We start from the raw sequence: 20,566 nt of genomic DNA, 5'->3' as shown, positions 1-20,566 counted from the left end.
TTACTGAGTTGCTGTGGTTTTTCGAGATTTGTCCAGTGCACAGAGAGCATAGAAGAAGACCTGTAAAACATCTAAAAAAAGAAAATAGTTCGAGGAATTCACTTGTGAAATATCTATGTTTCACAAATACTTACGGAGAGGAAGTAGAGCTGCCTGATGTTTGCCTTCGTTCGTCAAAAATGTGAATTTTGCCTCGAGATCACACCTCTTGACGATTTCGCTTAAGTTGAGAGGAAATTCTCTCTTTTCTAAACAAAAGATATTAGTGCAGTTTCTCATCATTTTTTCGATAGTGCTCATGCACATCACAAATTTCACAAGCGCGCTTTGGACCACATTACCTAGAATAAATGCAAAAAAGTTGAAAGTGTCCCGTTTTGTCCACTTTGCCCTCCGTTTGAGTAAAATGTGAAACAAATGACATTTCATTTTGTTTTAATTAAAACCACAGAACAAAAGTAGATGATGCTCTCACACTTTTTTTCGGCAGTCGCCTTCTCTTCAAACCTTGGAAAGTCAGAGACGTATGCAACATACCGTGACAACGCTTCATCACAACGCAATTCTTCATTTAACAAGAGAGTATAGTAAGGGCCAGATCAGAAAAAACAAAACTGTCATTATTATTTTAATAGGGCAAAAGTCCCGGTACAAGGTCAACTTGCTGATCAGAAAGATGTACTATTCGTTTCTGTTCATCTCTTAGTGTTGCTTATGTTCGGCTGTCCTTGAATCTTGACATGTTGAATACGAAGCTTTTTCATTAAGTTGCTTCAGCTGTGGCCAAGATTGGTATCGATATTTATTAACAGCTAACGTTTCCGCGTTTTCGCCTTCGTCAAAGACTGGAAAAATCAAAGCCACTAGTGATTTATTTCCTCAAATGCCTCGTCACCCTACGGAACCAAACGGTAGGTAAACTCGAATAGCAACACAGTAATGTAATGCTTACCTCGTTCGCTCTACGTGGTAACGCAACTGACGACCATGCCTTCAGCTGGGTACTCATTGCACATTGACACTTTATGGGCCAGATTAGGTAGATATATAAAGAACAATGTTGTGAACGTTTTGTGCCGGAACGCATTTGGAGGAGAATAGTGATTAGGTCAAAGTCCATTTGTGATTGTATTCGCTCAAGTGCTAGGTCTAGATTGCGGAAAAAGTTCAGACGATTAGTAGACCATCAGTAACATCAGAAGGTTAGTGTGTCTGTTAGGTCTACATCTGTATGTTCACCAATGGCTCAGCTATTCTATTTTTACGCCTTCGCTCTTCTTCTTTAGCTCTCAGTCACTACCTGTCATAAACGAATTGGATGCCACGATCCTGCGTGATGCCTCCGGACTTATTGATTGCACAGGAACGAAACCATTGTGGTCCAAAAATACAGATGTAGATCTAACAGAATCACTAACCTTCTGATGTTGCTGAATGTCTACTAATCGGACAATGGACTTTGACTCATCCACTATTCTCCTCCAAATGCGTTCCGGCACAAAACGTCCACAACATTGTTCTTCAAACATCTACCTAGTCTGGCCCATAAAGTGTTGATATCTAATAGGTACCCAGCTGAAGGTTGTGTTGCTCGACAAGCTTGGCAATCACTTCGAATCCAACGTGGATGGCCCAAAAAAGATTCCGTTCTGTTTACCTTACATTTCTGATTATGTGAGCAGAGCGGTACTGAGGTGTCTGCGAAAAGCGGGTCTTTAAAACGACGTGAGGGTTGATGACGTGAGATGTGATTTCTGAAAACTATGATTTCTCCAGCCATCTTATGTGGGATCCACTTTATCGAGCTTTTCACCTTCCACTTTCCTTCGAGTGGCAAACGACAGAAGAGTATTTAACGTTTTCTTCGTCGGCATCTTCTCGTGTTTTTAGGACAGAGTCTGCTCCAATAATAGCTCTCAGTAGGCCATTGTCAATTTCTGATGGCCGACCACTACGGGCGTCATATCCAAGATTTTCCTCTTCACTCCAGGACTTCTGGAATCTCCTTGGCACTCTACATTGATTAGTCGAGATACGTTCTCGATAGTGTCAGTTGCCTCCGTTGCAGTATGACCCGAATTGAATTCACATAAAAATATGTCTAGAGTTTGGTCTCTTGCTGGATCAAACCAGTGGATTACAATGAAGCTGACATATACAGATGCGAGTAAAAGAATGTAAGCAGTCCACTGAAGCAATGTATATCATTAGCATATCTAATGAGGAATAAACGTCTGTTTGAGGGATAACGGTCAACCATACAAAACCGACAGAACCTTTACATCAACCTATTAGGTATTTTCTTAATCTACCTTATTCATGAAAGGCAGGAATAAATGGATTACTACTCTATGAATTCATACTTTTCCTTCTTAATTTTGCCTTAATTTGCTACTTTGGTTATCTTATCTTATATCTTGAGTAGTCCGTTTGCACGTAAAAGCATCTGTAGCCTTTTCTAAAGTTCCTTTCAGCGTTCTCAAATATAGGGTATCATGGTTAACGCTAAGGGCGTGAAAATGGTTGAGATGGAAAGCTTTTCTCGAAGAATTGTTGATGCTTCAGGGACATGAAATGTAAAGACGATTTGCCTTTTTCTCAAAAGGAAAATAGTCTTCACATTATTTTCTATACTATTATTTTCTTCTATTCTCTTCAATTGGAACAATCTCATTTGATTCTCCCCTCTGCCTTTCTTCCCCCAACTGCTACGACCTAAACCTGAAATTGATATGCCGTCCTTAACAAGTTGAAAATTCAATTATGATGATAATCTGACTGAAATTGGACTTATAGCTAACTTTTGCACCTAACACATGCAGTGTCTCGTGTTCCATGATAATTTCTTTCTTGGCTCTGGCCTTCTGGGAACATCGTATTGTGCGCCTAAGGTAGTGTTGCGTTATCGGAAAATAAGCGGAATCCCAATGTTTTCTGTTGTCAAAATTGGTTGGGTTGTAGAAAAAAGGTTTCCAGTTTTCAAAAAGGGGGTTTCCATCCTTCATAGTTCACTTTCTTTTTTTTCTTTTTTTCCAGAATTTTCTACAGTTCAGATAGGTAACCTTGACAAAATTTATTTTATACAAACTGTCCTACAAATAACGGATTTTTGTCTTTTGTGAGAGCAAACAAAAATGGATGGTCGGCAACGAAGCGTTTTGCTTCGTTCGTTTCAAGGCTTGCTGTTTCCATAATCTCCATCATTGTGGCAGCTGCAGCGGTTGTGCCGGCCTCGTCAACCTTGATGAAAGACACTAAAAGCAGTAAAGGTGGTAGGAAGTCAGTTCTGTACCTCAATAATTGCCTTATGAGCGGCTTTCGAAACATAAAGTGGTGGCGCTTTGACAATTCCGCTGAGATCGGCGTTCGCGGTGAACATTTCCGTTGCTCCCATGGCGACGAGAGCTTTCTTCAGTTTGAAGTCTGTTTCGATTTTTATCTTCGGTATTGTTATCTAAAAACAGATGGCACAATATTCCAGAGTAGCAACATGACTACTGAGACGCTTAAATACATATTACACACTTTTATCACTTCACATCAGAACTTTAGAGACCAATGAACGATAACGTCGTATTAGTCGTGTTAGTGGCCAAAATTACCTGATTCTACAGTGTTCGTGAAGCTTGGGAATTCATGGAAATGAGACACCTAGTTTTGTTTCCCTCTTCTCATGAAAGATAAAGGATCTGGCGTTAGTCAATCCGCTTGAGATGCGCCACACGTTTATTTCAATCGTTTGGGAATCGTTTGGGATTCACGAACGTGTGACTGGCCTATACAATAACTTGCGGTGGCTAGCCGATGTCTCAGGTCAGTGGTTTTATTCTCCCAGACAAGTCTGGTACCAATTTATCGACCCGGAGGGATGATGGGCTTGGTAAGCACAAGGGCGGATTCGAACTCCTGATCGATCGTGCAGACAGCGGAATCTCTTACCGACTGCGCTACACCTGCTCCATCCCCCTCTTTTCATAAATCTTTCAAAACTCAAATATCTAACTCAACTCTTTTAAAACAGCACTACAGACAAATAAATGAAAAGATGAGTAAGATTTTTAACTAGTACTAAAAGGTATGTTCTTCCAAATCTAGCCACTACAGTAAACACAAAGTTTTATATTGACAGAAGGATTAAAATACTAACCGAAATCATTGTGGTATCCAATTGCGACAAGTACTTTTGAATTGTTTCTCCTTTGAAATTCCCACGGATCGTTGCAAGATTGAATCTGAGAGAATGTGATTTTTAGACTTAAAGGCACCACCACGAATCTGGGGTGGTACGTGTTTCAGGTGGGTTATGCCTATACGCGATCGTAGATTGTGGGAAAGAGGGTGATTCCGTTCATCCCTGCCTAATCGCCGTGAAAAAAGATGCGGCACGTGTACAAGCCTGGCGCGCTCCAATCAAATTCATTGTAGAAAATAGAGTCTCGGAACGCTCGGAGCCGCATCTTCCGGGCCGTATTTTACGGCAGTCATGAAGAAATAGACGGAATCACTCTCGTTCCCGTAATCTACGATACCGTATAGGCATAACCCATCTGAAATCAGCATCACCCCAGATTTGTGAGGTGATGCCTTTAAAGCAACAATATGCCCTATGTTTCTTGCAAGAACATTAATACACAATTTGAATTAATAGTGCTTCCAAAAACCGATAGCTATATCTCCTACCACCACAATTTAGATTTTCATGACTTTCTATCTATCGACTTCTAAAACGTGGAGTAATGCTTTCTGTCTTTACGAAGAGTTTCGCCCATAACTACTTTCTTTAAAGGCATCACCCCACGAATCAGAGGTGGCACGGATTTCAGGTGGAGTATTTTTATACGGGATAGCAGATTATGGAGAGGGGGGGTGATTCCGTCCATTTCTTCCTAATTGTCGTAAAAAAAACGGCTTGGAAGATGCGGCGCCGCACAAGGCTGGTGCGCTCCAGTCGAGCTCCCTGTAGAAAACAGTACGCCAGAACGTCTGAAGCCGTACATTCAGGGCCGTAAGAAACGGCATCTTCCAAGCCGTTTTTTTACGACAATTAGGAAGAAATGGACGGAATCACACCCCTCTTCATAGTCTCCCATGCCGTACACGAATACTCCACCTAAAATCCGTACCACCTCAGATTCGTGGAGTGATGCCTTTAAAGAAGTTGTATGTGATGTAGATTACTTTTGCTTTGGCAGGAAGATGTTGAAAGCGTAGGAAGGATCCTTGTACGACAGCGAGAGCACCTGGAGGTCTTGGTCTTCCGTGTAGAGCCTATACGCTTCAAAATCGTTCATAAATGTGATCTAAATGCAGAGATCGTATTTAAAAAGTAGAGGAACTAGACGTTCTATTGAATGAAACAAAGTTGCGAATTAAAAAGTGTTCGTCAGTCTTCAAACTCCACTACACAAAAATAAAAAATTTATTTTTTTTTTTTTTTTTTTTTTGTGGGCCCCCCCCTCCTTTTTTTTTTTTTTTTTTTTTTTTTTTTTTTTTTTTTTTTTTTTTTTTTTTTTTTTTTTTGGTTTGGGGGGTTTTTTTGTTTTTTTTTTTTTTTTTTCCTCCAAAATTTTTTTGCCAATTTTTTTACCCCGGGGGGGGGGAGGGGTTGGGGGGGGCTGGGGGGGGTTTGCACCCCCCCTGTTTTTTGGGGGAAGCGGAACCTCTAACCGCTACACCACACCCGCCCCTACTACACAAGATGGCTCAAACAAGATGGCTCAAACAAACAGACCTTTGCAATTTGTCATTTCTTCATGGAAGAACTAGCTAACCTCTCTTCCTTTTTCTGGTGTAGTGTGGAACGTTCCAAGCGAATTTCTGTTACTGTCAAACTTAATTTCCCATTCGGCGTTGAAATATATGGCATTCACAATAATAGAAAACGGATCTGTAATGGAAAGAACAACAAACATCTATTATTACATGCGACAATATTTCTCGGATTACACGCCTTTCAATTCTTCTGCTTTCACAATTTCTTCTATTTTTCCTGCCGTTGTTTCGTTGACAAATGTGTTTATTGTCTTAATAAATGAAAGTCGCAGAATATCAAAATTCTGATGGGAAAAAATCAAACTTTGTGTTGAGTGCTGTTGTCTTCAACTCGAACGATTCATTGATACACAGGTGATGTAGAATGCGAAGGAAGTCTACCTCAGCTGCCTGTTGCTGATTTGTGAAGTCCACAGACTGTATAAGAGCTGCATATTTCTTCGCGATATCACCTCTGTACTGATCTGAGATGGCGAACTGCTTGCTAAAACAACGCGTTTCAGATAACTTCGTCAGAGTTGAGCCATTCACCTTCGACTGCACAGAAGAACGGAATGGAACGGAACCTTTTTAACCGATACATGAGGATGCGGTTTTTCACTTCCTATAATGTCGCTTCAAAACTATTCAGAGTACTCCTCAGGTTTGTTAAAAATTCAACGTATTATTACCTAATAGTCAGGCATATATATACGTAGTGGGCAAGAGAGCTTAATCAGGGAAACGTTCCTCCAAGCAGAAGTAACAGCAGAAAACTCATAGAAACTCACTTTAAGAAGAAACCATTAGCAATTCTAGTGCTCACTCCATTAGTCGCATTTTGTATTTGGCTCGACAGGTTCGAATAGTAGTTGATGATGTCAGTGTCAGATGATTCTGAATCTACCGAATACCATTTAAGGTGGCTTTTGTATCTTCTTCTTGTGATCTCTCTTTCTTTCGAAAAGTTGAGGCGAGCCATCAGTTGTAAGCTATGCTATCTGCACTGGTGTGCAAAACCTTAGAACGAAATGGGTAAGGTGAGACAACATATTGTCAACTCGTTGGAAATGAATAAGAGTGCGAGAGTAAGTTGCCAGAATTTTGCAATTCTTCGTGCCTGATTGACGTGTGCCCCTTCCTGCTTGTTGCACAATTTGGTGTTCATCTACTGTCGTAGTTAATTGCGGTTAACCACCTTCTCTTCTTCAGGTAGCAGTGCCTATATGTCGGAACGCTCCATATGCACGCGAAACAATGCTGTGAGCAATACCTCAAACCCTTGGGCTTCATTCGACGTCACACTTCGTCCTTCCACTTTCTCAATGATTCTTTCTTGTATAAAATCATCTAAATGCTGGCTTGAGTCATACTGTAATAAAGAACACCACTAGGGTGCTTCGTATCTTTTTGGTGCAATAATGAGAGATCTCTTCGCACATCCCATTCATTCTCACTGAGTTGCTGATATGTCATGTTAGTTTACTTATTTCGTCTTTAAGTTTCGCACAAAGTGTATAAGGTAGTTCACAGAAGGTGCGCAAACGAAATATTTTATAACTACCACCGCGTACCTTTTGAAATGAGTTGGTTAATTTGTGTTTTCGTCTTTCCTTTCGCTCCAAGCTGAATCATTCCGAGAGCGAATATCACCGAAATGGGAGAGACAAGGAGAGATTCGGTCGCAGGCGCTTGTCTCATCATATTCAGCCCAAAATCTGTTTCAGCAATTAAAAACTTGCTGAAATATAGAAATGGTAGGTAATTTTGCGATAAAATTTCACAAAACATGAAGTCAGTGGATGCACATGAAGATTTCCGATGAGAAGCACAGACCAAAACTTTGGATCCATTCTACATGGATCAGTTTACCTGTCAGAAGTGCCTGGGTTATGCGACAATGGCATCAGTGGCTATCAAGGAAGCTTCCGTAGTTTTCCTGAAATTCTCAGAACGACAACTCAAAAGAACGGAAATTAGCTTGGTAAAATCTTCTAGACTGAAAAAAACTGATTCTAGCTTGAAAGCTGATTCTATCCTTCCAAAAATATATGTATGTAAAGAAAACGAAGAAACGATCTTAAGTTTATAGCAACAGAGAGGGAGGAACAACAGTTACCGGTTTTGTGTTAACGCAACGAATAGCTAGCAAAAAGCAAAGGCAAACGGTGCGAGGCTCACAGAACCAACTCAGAGAAATTCAGAACTCAGCGCTAACGAAAAGACGGTGTGAGGCTATCTATAGGAAAAATGAAAGGTAACGGAACACAGTATAAGAATTCAGCTGGAGAATCGGCACAATTTCTCGTGCAAGAAGGACAAGTTGTTTGAATTTTGTTTATTATGGACGTAAGAATATAACTATTGTGAAAGAATTCTACAGGGAACTGAAGCTAAGTCTTGTAGTACAATTATTCAGTAATTATTGATTTGTTAAAGTTTCTCTCATAATCATGCTATATAATAAGGGGCTTATTCTGTCGCGTGAGAGCGTGTATGTGACGTGTACAGTGGCCTTAGATAGATGTATTGGCGCCGCAAAGCGATAAAATGAAGTTAGACGGGTTCCACGACGTCGAATTGGTGTGCCAGCGTCAAGAAGTGCAAAATGTTTTAGACGGGTACCACTGCATGGCGGTGCAGTAGTACGGCGCAATGATTCCAACTGAATTTGTCAAGAAGTAAACTAAACGTTGTGAAGCATTTTATGGCCTTAAAAAGTTGCTGTGTTGGATTTAACCCTTTTGTACTCAGCCGTATCTCTTTCCGTTTCTTCAGGGAGGGTGGTAACACGACTGAAACCGACTGCTTAAATAGTAGCTAACTGTTGAACGGTCTAATGTGAAACCTTATCCTCATCGGTACGATGATGACGTTCGCGTCATTTCGTGCCAGCACATTAACTTGCGCGAATTGTTGGGGGGAAGAGAAGAAAAGTGATTCGAATTATGCTCCCAAACTTTTACGGAACCGAAGGAATATATGTAGGTGTATAATGAAGTATGAATACCTTCAAAATGCAGTACTAACAAATCTAGCCTGAGGACCATAAAATCATCAGTTCAATTAACGATAATTTCGTGGACGCTTAAATTTCTAGAAGGAAAGAACGAAGGAAGCGTAGTTAGAAAAAGTAACAATTTAATTCCTCGGAAAATGCCACTACATTTAACTTATATTGATCAATGCAGGTGGACAAGGCATGCACCAGAAATATGATGTCCGGGGTTAGCAGGACTGGTTAGTAATATATTAGTAACAGCAAGAGGTCCTTTCACATTGCAGCAACTTCAGCTCAGCGGAATTGCCTTCTGTTGAAATGGAAGGTGTTAGTACTCTACAAGTATTCTCCTCAAGAGAAGCATATATTGTCATATTTCCCGTTGTAAGGATATCTCTGCCCTTTTTTGATACTTTATTACACTTTGTTGTAGTGGACACAGACAGAAAAGGTGTTGTTAGTCGAACACCTGCACCCAGTATTTTTCTGCGCGAGACATTTTGCATAATCTGGCGAACAAATAGAAGAAATGCATTCAAAAAAGAAAAAAATGATAAGAAAAGAAAAAAAAGAAAAGAAGAACCTGGTCTTGAGCAGTCGAAAAGGCAGAGGAGGCTGCAAAGATACCGATTGGTTTCCGATGAACTATGGAGATCAACAAGTATTCGTTCCAAACAGAAATTTGCTAGCTTGGGATCACATTTTCGCCTACTTCCGCTGAGTTGGCCTGGAAATATGTTTCTAGGCCAACGAAAGGGCAAAAACGAATGAAAACAACCGTTTGCTTTCCGATGCATTACTGTAGAGATCAGTAAATACTTGTATAAATATAATTTTGTGGTTTGTTGCCTTTAAGATGGTGTCTTTAAGATGATGAGTGTATACACAAGCGTTAAATATATAGGTAATAATAAAACGTTCACGTTGTGTGTGTTCGTTTTAGTTAGGCGCATCGTCTATTGTGTAATAGGAATGAAGAGATGGATGAGTAGTTTGAGAATGTGGTCAATGTTAAGTTCTTAGTTAAACCTTTGCGCAAACCCGTTTCCTTACATTTCTGACTTTGTGTGAGTCGCTCTTTTACTACCAATATTGAGCAATTGCGATATTCCCGCTCCATGCTAAAACCAACTGGTGTGGATCAGCGTTTAAAATTTGGATTACAGTCGTAGCAGTCACTGCTGGGAGCACATTTGTTCTCATTTGGAAGTTTAAGTGAAAAGTGACCAACATGAGAGTGATGGATAGAGGAAGTACTTTTATTTTGCGATTTTTCGATTTTTATTTTCAACCAGTTTGACCGATTGATTCACGCGAGCCTTATAGCGACTACACTAGGAACACAGATCTTAGGGAAGGATATATTTTGTTGGTTTCTTTACCTTATTTTATTTGTGTCATTGTAATAACACGTCCACGTGTCTGTATTGGGGCCGCGTACAAGTCTGATGGCTAACTGTTCGTGGTGCCCGTGCGTCAACTAAACGGAATTAGGCGTTCCAATGTACGCATTAAGAACATACGAGCTATATAATCTGCACTGTTATGCGGCGAAAGATTCCAATACATTGCAAAAAGGTGCTTGCACATTGCCAAAGCCTATAACCTGAAAGGCCAACTGCCTGAAGGGTAAATGGAATCTTTGGCAACAACCATTCGTTTCGTCACGCTGAACTCCCAAACTTGTAGAGTGACCCCAACAAACTGCACTGTCTAGACTTCTGATTCTTCTATATCTCTGTTTGCCGTTTGCTACACTGCAGAAAACATGAGCATGCAGCAGCATGAAAACACGCATGAGAGATCGGCTCGTCAGCAGCATCGAAAGTTACACCTTATTTTGCGGCGATGGTGATAAGAAGAAAGTAAGTAGCTGCGCGTTCGCTGTGAGTAATGACTGTAATAACCTGGTGGAGGAATTTGGCTCAACGTTGCCTAGCATTTGTACGACAGCGAGATACGAGAGGATGTAAATTCTGGATTCTGGATCTTAAGTGTCCGTGTAATTACGTAAACCGCTGAGGACAACAACAAGGACGCCTTCCGTGATGAACTCAATCTCAGTCTTATCGACTTATGTTAAGAGGTGGGCTTCATCATCGCTTCCCGTTTAAGAGGAACCGCCGACGCCATCAGCTTACGTGGCAGAGGTCAACCTTATTGACGCCTGGAAAGCAGAAGATTAGAACTCTCAAACTCTAGCTTGACCACTTTCTGACGGGGAACATTCCTCAGTCTGATATCCGAGAATCTAGAGGTGTTTAGGATGTCGCGTTTGACTCCGACCACCGCCAAATTTTCCTCAGCATCAAGAAACCGTTCCACAAGAGAAACCAACAAATTCTCTTCCACCCAAAAATCGACAAGGCAGGTCTGGAAGATAAAGAATGGAGAACGAAACTCCGCCGCGTGTCTATTCATATTGCGGTCTCGATATTGCACGCAGCGCTCTCGGTTCCAGGTAGGAAAGCGCGCGAATGCGAATGGATGTCAAGACTGAAGAAGTTTGAGAAGACGTGGGAAGAAAACAATTTGTAAAAAGCCAATGGTTTACTGAAACAGTATAGCAGCAAAACGAAAAGATCTTCTCCAGTCCACAACACAGCCAATAGAGTGGCTGTCGGTGAATCAACGCATCCAATTTGGATGGATCATTTCAAGATCTTCCTGAACTGTCAGCCGCCGTCAGATCATGACCTCGGGCGCGTTAATGGAATGACACATGTGGTTAACGAGGAACCACCGACCGAGTCGGAAGTTCTCGTCTGTATCCAAAAGATGAAAAATGGGGAAATCTGGTGGAGACGACGGAATTAACGCGGAAATGCTGAAATATCTTCCAGATGACAAATACTGTCCGCTCAATATAGATAAACGGAAGGATACCTGACTCGCACAGACACGCTATCATAATTCACCCCCACAAAGAAGCTATCCGACACGGACCCTAGGAACTATCGAGAATTCTCTTCGATGCGGGTTATTTACAAGGTTGCGGAGCGGAGTATCTCTCACTTTATGACATGAATCAACAGCTGTTGCAGTCCAAACACCAGCCAAATGTACAACACCGTTTGGTAGGTAATTGGAGTAACACAAAGGGAAGTGGCAGGAGACTTCCTGTTCAACTTCGGTATCGATGATGTCATGCCAATAACAGTGGATCGATGTCCCTCTGACATAGCCTTACCACCATCAGGGTGCCCCTTGACTACGATGTTGTTGTATTAGCGGAAAGCAGTACGAAACTTCAACATGTCGTCAATCTTGTATCGATGTTGGCTGTAGCCTATGATTACGTCTACGCATTGATAAATGCAAGCAGATGTGGATCTCTTCGAGAGTTCGAGCGGGAATCAGGGTGGGAGGACAACCGATCGAACTCGTCGATGAGCTCTGTTGCTTGGGCTGTATGTTGACGAACAACGGAAACTACGAGAAAGATATTCGGCAAAGGTTATTTTTGCATTTCACTCCTCAACGAAATGTCTGTGGTCGACTCCCATCACTAACGAAGTCAAACTGTAAGTCAACCCACCATCTAAACAGAATTTGGTAGAATAAACAGGATTTTTCCGGACTTTCTTCTGCTACACGGCTTGACCACTGTTCAGTAATACTTTACATAGTGGCACCTCAAACTTGGGTAAATAAACCATGAAAAATACAACGTAATGACCTAACATAAAAAATTGCGAACAATTAAAAGCAAAACAACAAAATAAACTAATGTTGGGAAAAGTACGCAGGAATGAGCCCGTCTCACTAACACTGAGAATCTAACGGAATATGGTTCCTGAACAGAAAGCGAATTTAAAGGACGCTGCGTCCTTTTAAATCTTCAAGGGACGTCATGAGAAGTTCAAAGTTAACTGAGCGTTGTAAGGTCGCGAACACCATCCGCAATTCGCCGCATTATGATGTACACATCGGAGACTTGCGCAGCAACGCCTTCTGTGACGAATAGGCTTGATTGCACGGAAAGGAAGGTGATCAGACGTCTACTTAGTTACTTCTGGCTTGGGGCATGCCACAATGAAGAGCTCTATACGGAAATCGATGTTCTGTACTTGGGGACACGTGGAAGATATCAAAATACGGAAAGTTATGGATTGCGATAATATTAGCTTGCTAATTAGGTCGAGTAAGTCAAATCAGCATATGTGTTGACGGATGAATGTCTAGTTGAGCGATAAAGACTAACTATACAAAATGATGAACTTCAGCACCAGCAAAGTAGCTATTTTCTAGATACGCACTCTTCCTCAGAGGTGGAAATGGCTAGAATATATGCTTTTCTATCTTAATTCTGGTCTTAATCTGCTAGTTTGATTGTATGTTATCTTGCCTGATTCGTACCCACAGCTGCCCTTCACAGTTCACATACCAGAGGTAGACGAGCTATGTACAATAGTCCTCGATATTAGCTAATAAATTAGTTTGAAAATCAAATAATTGATGTGCAAACTGCAAAAAATAGGTGATGCTCTAAAAAAAAACAAAATGTGAAGACTATTTGCACCTTTTTTTAAAGGAGAGTTCTATTTTATTCAACTACAACAATCTCATTCAAGGAATTTCCATTTCGTAGCATATCCCCTTTTCTTTCGCTATAAATAAGAAAAAAAATGAAACGTCATATATAGAGAAAATCTGGCTTTAATTGAAATTATAAAAAACTCTTTAACACATGCAATGTCACAATGCTCCAGGATAAACTCTACAGCTTATAATTACCCCTACCAGAACTGTGATCTTTTCACGTAGTTAACCTCTTGCGAGTATATTAATAAGTGACACGGGTAGTGTCGCGTCATTAGCAATTATCAGGGAATCCGCATATGGTTTCTGACTCAAAATTGGTACGTATTATGGAAAAATGTTCTATTTCTTTGAAACATTGAATGTGATTTTTTTTCTCATTGCATGCTTACCGTTTAGTGTGTTTTTAGACTTTCCAGTACTCATAATTTATTTTTAAGCTTTGAAATTTCTCATATTCGTCGAAAAAGGCAGCCACGAGGAACTCGTTTTATACAAATTGTCCAATGAATAATGGGTTTCTGTCTTTTGTAAGAACAAACATAAATGGATGATCGGCTACGAAGCTTTTTGGCTCGCCCATTCCACTGCCGGCCATAATCTCCATCATTGTGGCAGCTGCAGCGGTTGTACCAGCCTCGTCAACCTCGAAGAAAGACATTTAAAACGGTAGAAGAGGCAAGAAATAAGATGTGTACCTCAATAATTGCCTTGTGAGCGGCTTTCGAAACATAAAGTGGTGGCGCTTTGACAATTCCGCTGAGATCGGCGTTCTTGGTGAACATCTCCGTCGCTCCCATGGCGACCAGGGCTTCCTTCAGTTTGAAGTTCGTTTCAATTTTTATTTTCGGTATTGTGATCTAAAAAGAGAATATTGTGGGTTGGCAGCTTGATTACCGATAGGCCTAAAAACATTCTCACCAACTTCTACTGCTGGACATCAAAACTTTAAAAAGATTAATGGACGATAATGTCATTATCCATGTCAGTGGGCAAAGTTACCTTCTTTAGCGGCGTTCATAATATCTTGAAAATGTGACAGCCAGTTTTGTTTCCCTCTTCTCACAACTCTTTCAAAACAAGGCTAGCGGTAAATGAATGAGAAGATAAGTAACATTTTTCAAGTAGCAAAAGTTATGCCTTTCCTAATCCTTGCAATAAGCACAATCACCGTAAAGTTTAGAACTTTCAGTATGATTAAAATCCTCACCGAAACCTTGGTGGTATCCAACTGCGATAAATACTTTTGAATTGTTTCTCCTTTGAAATTCTCCCGAATCGTTGCAAGATTATATCTGAGATAGATATCAAAACATGCAATATATTAATGCAAATACATACAATATATTAGTAGATATAAGTATATCCGCTAATTTTTCTGTGCTGTTCCTGTGGCTGGAGCTTCTCAGACAAAAAGTAACCCTACTCAGTGCATGAAAAGAGAATTCATACAATTACTGCAGAAAATAAAAGTCTCCTTTGCTAGTTCTCCTTCCACCAAACCCTAAAAGTTCACAAGTTGTCATTTATAGAATGGCTAAAACATGAACTAATTTACTCTTTTTTACGGAGAGCTCCGCCCATATCTTGATTTTATATTCCATATTTTGTTATATTTTTCCACACTCCATATTTTGAAATGAGATACGTGTGAGGTGAATTACTTTTGCTTCGGCAGGAAGATGTTGAAAGCGTAGGAAGTATCCTTGTACGACAGCGAGAGCACCTGCACGTCTTGGTCTTCTGTATAGAGTCTGTACACTCCAAAATCGTTCATAAATGTGATCTAAATGATTGTATGTAAAAAAGTAGAGGAACTAGACGTTCTACTGTATGAAACAAAGTTGGGAATTAAAAAGTGTTCGTCAGTCTTCAAACTCTACTACATCCGACAAGATGGTTCAAACAAACAGACCCTTCCAATTTGTCATTTCTTCATGGAAGAACTAGCTAACCTCTCTTCCTTTTTCTGGTGTACTGTGGAACGTTCCAAGCGAATTTCTGTCACTGTCAAACTTAATTTCCCATTCGGCGTTGAAATATATGGCATTCACAATAATAGAAAACGGATCTGTAATGCAAAGAACAACAAACATCTATTATTACATGCGACAATATTTCTCGGATTACACGCCTTTCAATTCTTCTGCTTTCACAATTTCTTCTATTTTTCCTGCCGTTGTTTCGTTGACAAATGTGTTTATTGTCTTAATAAATGAAAGTCGCAGAATATCAAAATTCTGATGAGAAAAAATCAAACTTTGTGTGGAGTGCTGTTGTCTTCAACTCGAACGATTCATTGATACACAGGTGATGTAGAATGCGAAGGAAGTCTACCTCAGCTGCCTGTTGCTGATTTGTGAAGTCCACAGACTGTATAAGAGCTGCATATTTCTTCGCGATATCACCTCTGTACTGATCTGAGATGGCGAACTGCTTGCTAAAACAACGCGTTTCAGATAACTTGGTCAGAGTTGAGCCATTCGCCTTCTGCGCATCTCGATTGCACAGAAGAATGGAATGGAACGGGACCTTTTTAACAGATACATGACCATGCGGTTTTCACTGCATGTAAACTATTCAGAGTACTCCTTAGATTTGCTAAAAATTCAACGCATTAGTACCTAATAGCCAGGCATATACATGCGTAGTGGGCAAGAGAGCTTAATCAGGGAAACGTTCCTCCAAGCAGAAGTAACGGCAGAAAACTCGTAGAAACTCACTTCAAGAAGAAACCATTAGCAATCCTAGTGCTCACTCCATTAGTCGCATTTTGTATTTGGCTCGATAGGTTCGAATAGTAGTTGATGATGTCAATGTCAGATGATTCTGAATGGCCGAGGTCAAATTAAGACAGCTCTTTTCTTGTGATCCCTCCTTTTTCCGGAAAGCAGAGACGAACCGTCAGTTCCCAAAGATGTCATCTACAGTGGTGCGCAAAAGGGAAAGATGAAATAGGTAAAAAAACATAATACATTATCAACTCGGTGGAAATGAACGAAAGTGTGAAAGCATGTTGCCAGAGGTGTGCAATTGTACCCTCTTGTTGACGCGGGTCCTTTCTTTCTCGTAGCACCATGTAGCGTTTATCTGCTGCCGTAGTTGAGCGCGGATAATAACCACCTCTACTTTGCGTAGCACTGCCGCTTCCCATGCGTGCAAAACAATGCTGCAAGCAATACCCCGAACTTCTGGGATTCTTTCATTCGACGTCACGCTTCGTTCTTCTTTCACTTTTCAAAGATTTTTTCCTGTGTAAAATCATCCAGATATGGTCTCCAAGTCATAGTGTAATGAAGAATTCCACAATAATGCATCGTAACTGCCTGCTAGGGCGGGTGTAATGTAGCGGTTAGAGGTTCCGCTTCCTGCACGATCGATCGGAGGTTCGAAACCGCCCTAGTGCTCACCAATCCTTTCATCCCTCAGGGGTCGATAAATTGGTACCAGACTTGTCTGGGAGGATAAAAACAATGACTTGACACATCGGCTAGCCACCGCAAGTCATTGTGTAGGCCAGTTACACAGTTCGCGAACCTCAAGCGATTCTGAATTGAAGTGAACGTGGGGTCGCAACCCAAGCGGATTGATTAACGACAGAAACTTTATCCTTTATCGTTTAACTGCCTGCTGATCGACACACACTATCCCTTTTTGTTGCCTCAACTGTCTCGTGTTGCGTGGTCACATCCAGAGTTCAGTCACGTTGGCTCAGCGCCTTGTCCAGATTTCTGTGGAACACTGATAGACCTCTGGCAACGTAATTCCGCACTTTCATTAATTTCAACTGAGTTGGTAATACGTAATGTTACTTTACCAATCTCGTCTTTAATTTTTACACAGCAGTGTATAAGGTGTTCCACAGAAGATGCACAAAAAAGTTTTATAACTATCACCGCGTACCTTTTGAAATGAGTTGGTTAATTTGTGTTTTCGTTTTTCCTTTGGCTCCAAGCTGAATCATTCCGAGAGCGAATATCACCGAAATGGGAGAGACAACGAGAGGTTCGGTCGCAGGCGCTTGTCTCATCATATTCAGCCCAAAATCCGTTTCTGCTGTTAAAAACGCGCTGAAATATAGAAATGGTAGGTAATCTGGTGAAAACCTTCACAACACATGAAATCAGTGGATGCACATAAAGATTTCCGATTGGAAACACGGATCAAAACTTGTAAAAGGTGCATTGTACATGGATCAATTTACCTGTTGGAGCTGTCTTGACTGTGCGACAACGACATCAGTGGTTGTGAAGCAAGCTACCAAAGTTTTTCTGTAATTTCTACAGCGACAACTCAAAAAAACTAGAACTATCTAAGTAAAATCCTCGACCATGACAAAAGTGATTGTTGCTTTTGAAGTCCCACATCCTTCAAAAAAGAAGATGACGAGGAACACGTCCCTCACGTTGCACGCTTTTTAGTTCAGAACAAGAAACTGTAGATACAGCAATTACCGTTTTTTAGTAGCAACCACCGTGAAATCCTAGTGAATTTGCTACAAATGTCGGTTTTTGAGGAGTTTGTGTGAAATCTCAAGGCTTTCTTTTAGTGGATTGTTTACGAATTTTTGATTGATTGAAATTTGTCGTTTTTTTTACAGCAAACCAGCAGAGGCTTTAAGAACGTTTTCGAACATTTACTGGAGGGTTCAGAGCTGAATAATATGGGGTGTCCAGGGAATCAGTACCAAATAAAAATCCTTAAAATGCACAGTTTTCAACGAAAAAATTCAATCTTTTGTGCAGACTGTTCGAAGATTGTTTGCCGTTTAAGTATGAAATATGATATTAGGCAGACTTGACAAATTTCCACAAAAAGAAATCGGATAGCCTCAGATCACTGGATCAGGCCACTTTTGACAGCCACGCAAAGAAAGCCCAATACGCGACCTCTACCTACAAAATTCCTTTTTTTTTCGAATTTTTCGAACTTCCCCTTTAACTGGAGCTTCATGACGACAGAGCATTTCATGCAATATGCGAACGGTTGCTGTGGAACTTTTATTGTCTTTGTAAAAAAAAATTCCCAAATGAAATAATAATAGCTGAAATACGTTGCTTAGCAATCTTTTTCTCCATGGCGAAATGAACACTGAACAACAGTATAAACGACAAGACGCTATGAGGCTATAAATGGCAAAGATGAGAGATAAGGAAAATTAGAAAAAGAGTGGGCAATTGTAGTTAGAAAAAAATGGGCGCCAGTTCTAAGTTCGCATCAACTGCCTGAACACCGTATAAAAATTCGCCAGTGGAATCGGTACAATTTCTAGTGCAAGAAGGGCGAATTGTTTGAATTTTGCTTCCCAATATGGACGTAAGGATATTACTATTGTGAGAAAACTGAAGCTAAGTTTTGTGTAGTACAATTATTTAGTAATTATTAATTTGTTAAAGCAACTCTCATAATTATTAATATACTAGTAACAGCAAAAGGTCCTTTCTCGCTCGCAGCATCGGCAGCTGGGCAGAATTAGCTTCTATTTGGACGGAAAAGTGGTGTTGGGTTCTGTGGAAGTACTTTACAAGTACTCTCCTGCACTTATATATTGTCATACTTCTCGTTTTAAAAGAATATCTGCTCCTTTATGACACTTTATTACACTTTGTTGTAATGGACATAGAGAGAAGAGGTGTTACTAGTCGAAAAACTGCAAATACTTTTTTTTTCTGCGTGAAACATTTTGCATGACTTGTAAAATAAATAAATTGCAAAATAACAAATAGAAGAGATATATTTGAAGAAAAAACCAGGAGAAAAGAAGAAATAAGCGGTCATAGATGAGCCGTCGAAAGGTTACTGATTGTTGCAAAAAAGAAGTGCAGACGCAATCGATCAATCGGCGATGAACATCTGTGGAGATCAATAGGTTTTCGTTCAGTTGCACGGAAACCTACTATATTTGTATAATTTTTACTTACTTTTTCTGAGTTAGTCCAGGAATATGAGTCCTAAAAGTCAACAGAAGGATTCGAAAACGAATGAGATTAACGAAGTATACTTGAAGTGTAACAATTTTTGACAATGATATGGTTTAAAGAGGCACATAAAGAGGCAAAACTGATTGAGAGGCAAATAGAAACTTTATCTAGCATTAACAAAGAAATAAAGAATGTGGTGAAGAATTCAATACAAAAATCCTGATATTTTTGAGGTCGAAGTCGAAGTCGAGAAGCAAAGTAGTCGGATTTCTTCAGAATTTTCTGCAAAATTATTACAGATAACCTTGAAATGATCCTTGATTGATCGGTTTTCGAGTAGTTCGCTGCGCGTATTTGCACCAATGCAACTAAAGAGAAAAAAGTGAAAAAGTGAAGAAATGTTGGTTCTGATGTCTGTTCTCAAAAGTTCTTTTCTTTTCCTTACTCAGAAAAATGGAGGAGAATATAAAAATATGGAAGATGGTTGCGATTTTTTAGCGAAGGGATAGGGTTATGGATGTAGATTGCAAGTGTCCATGCCCGTAACTTTTTCAAGTATTTCCTGCCATCAAATTTTGACCAGTTTGACTTTTTTGTGATTCACACAAACCTATACAGATTGCACTGAGAGCACAGATTTTATAGCAGAACATGTCCAGTTAGTTTCTTCATTTTATTCTATGTATACCATTGTCGATATTTTCCAATTTTGCCAGATTCTCTATAAGATCAGACGGGGTTTCTGTTGGGATCACTTAGGTGATCTGAAGCAACTTGGACCAAATTTTGTTTGAAGATGTCTGGGGATTTGCTTTATTTCTCGAGGCGCTCGCCACTGCCGTTGCTTCACTCGGTTCACTCGATGGCAGTGAGTCTCGACAGTGACGTTGGTTTGCTCCTTTGCTTGGAAGAACAACCTTGGATTACATTTATCCTGAGAGCGACTAGAAGGGGTGTGGTTGGCTCGATACCTTCGTTCTCCTGCTGGAAATAAGCAACGATTCGGGACACGTTGAATCCTAAAATAATATCTTTTTTTTTGCTGAGATTCATCACTACAACGTCTCCAGAAATTATTTCTTTCAAGCCAGTTAACCACCTTAAGGCATTTTAAAACTGCTGGGCGCGCTCGGTTCCGAAAGTGATTTTTTTGAGGAGGGCAGGTGTAGCGTAGCGGTAAGTGGTTCCGCTTCCTGTACGATCCATCGGGGGTTCAAATCCGCCCTAGTGCTCACTAAGCTTTTTATCCCTCCGGGGTTGAAAAATTGGTGCCAAACTTGTCTGGGAGGATAAAAACACTGACTTGACTTCGGCTAGCCACCGCAAGTCATTGTATAGGGCAGTTACACGT

At 40.4% G+C, this 20,566-nt stretch overlaps 2 protein-coding genes across 2 annotated transcripts; both read right to left on the bottom strand.

The window, feature by feature from the left end:
- On the bottom strand, positions 1–11,934 carry RB195_015705 (uncharacterized protein; the record flags this gene model as incomplete). Its single annotated transcript, XM_064206544.1, has 7 exons — positions 1,810–2,014; positions 3,089–3,240; positions 3,293–3,454; positions 5,772–5,887; positions 5,951–6,023; positions 6,154–6,256; positions 6,543–6,733. 7 exons carry the CDS (start codon positions 6,731–6,733, stop codon positions 1,810–1,812), a joined length of 1,002 nt encoding a protein of 333 aa, XP_064062425.1.
- Positions 11,935–13,784: 1,850 nt separating this feature from the next.
- RB195_015704 (uncharacterized protein) lies at positions 13,785–17,533 on the bottom strand (the record flags this gene model as incomplete). The annotated part of the gene is made up of 10 exons (XM_064206543.1): positions 13,785–13,940; positions 13,993–14,154; positions 14,505–14,589; positions 14,959–15,080; positions 15,250–15,365; positions 15,429–15,501; positions 15,632–15,734; positions 16,018–16,123; positions 17,198–17,364; positions 17,499–17,533. The coding sequence occupies 10 exons, from the start codon at positions 17,531–17,533 to the stop codon at positions 13,785–13,787; spliced, it is 1,125 nt and encodes a 374-aa protein (XP_064062424.1).
- Between the last annotated feature and the right edge of the window lie 3,033 nt (positions 17,534–20,566).

Source organism: Necator americanus, chromosome V, assembly GCF_031761385.1.
Source record: "Necator americanus strain Aroian chromosome V, whole genome shotgun sequence".
NCBI lineage: Eukaryota > Metazoa > Nematoda > Chromadorea > Rhabditida > Ancylostomatidae > Necator > Necator americanus.
Note: the sequence above shows the minus strand (reverse complement) of the source record. Positions and strands in the feature narration are given on the sequence as shown.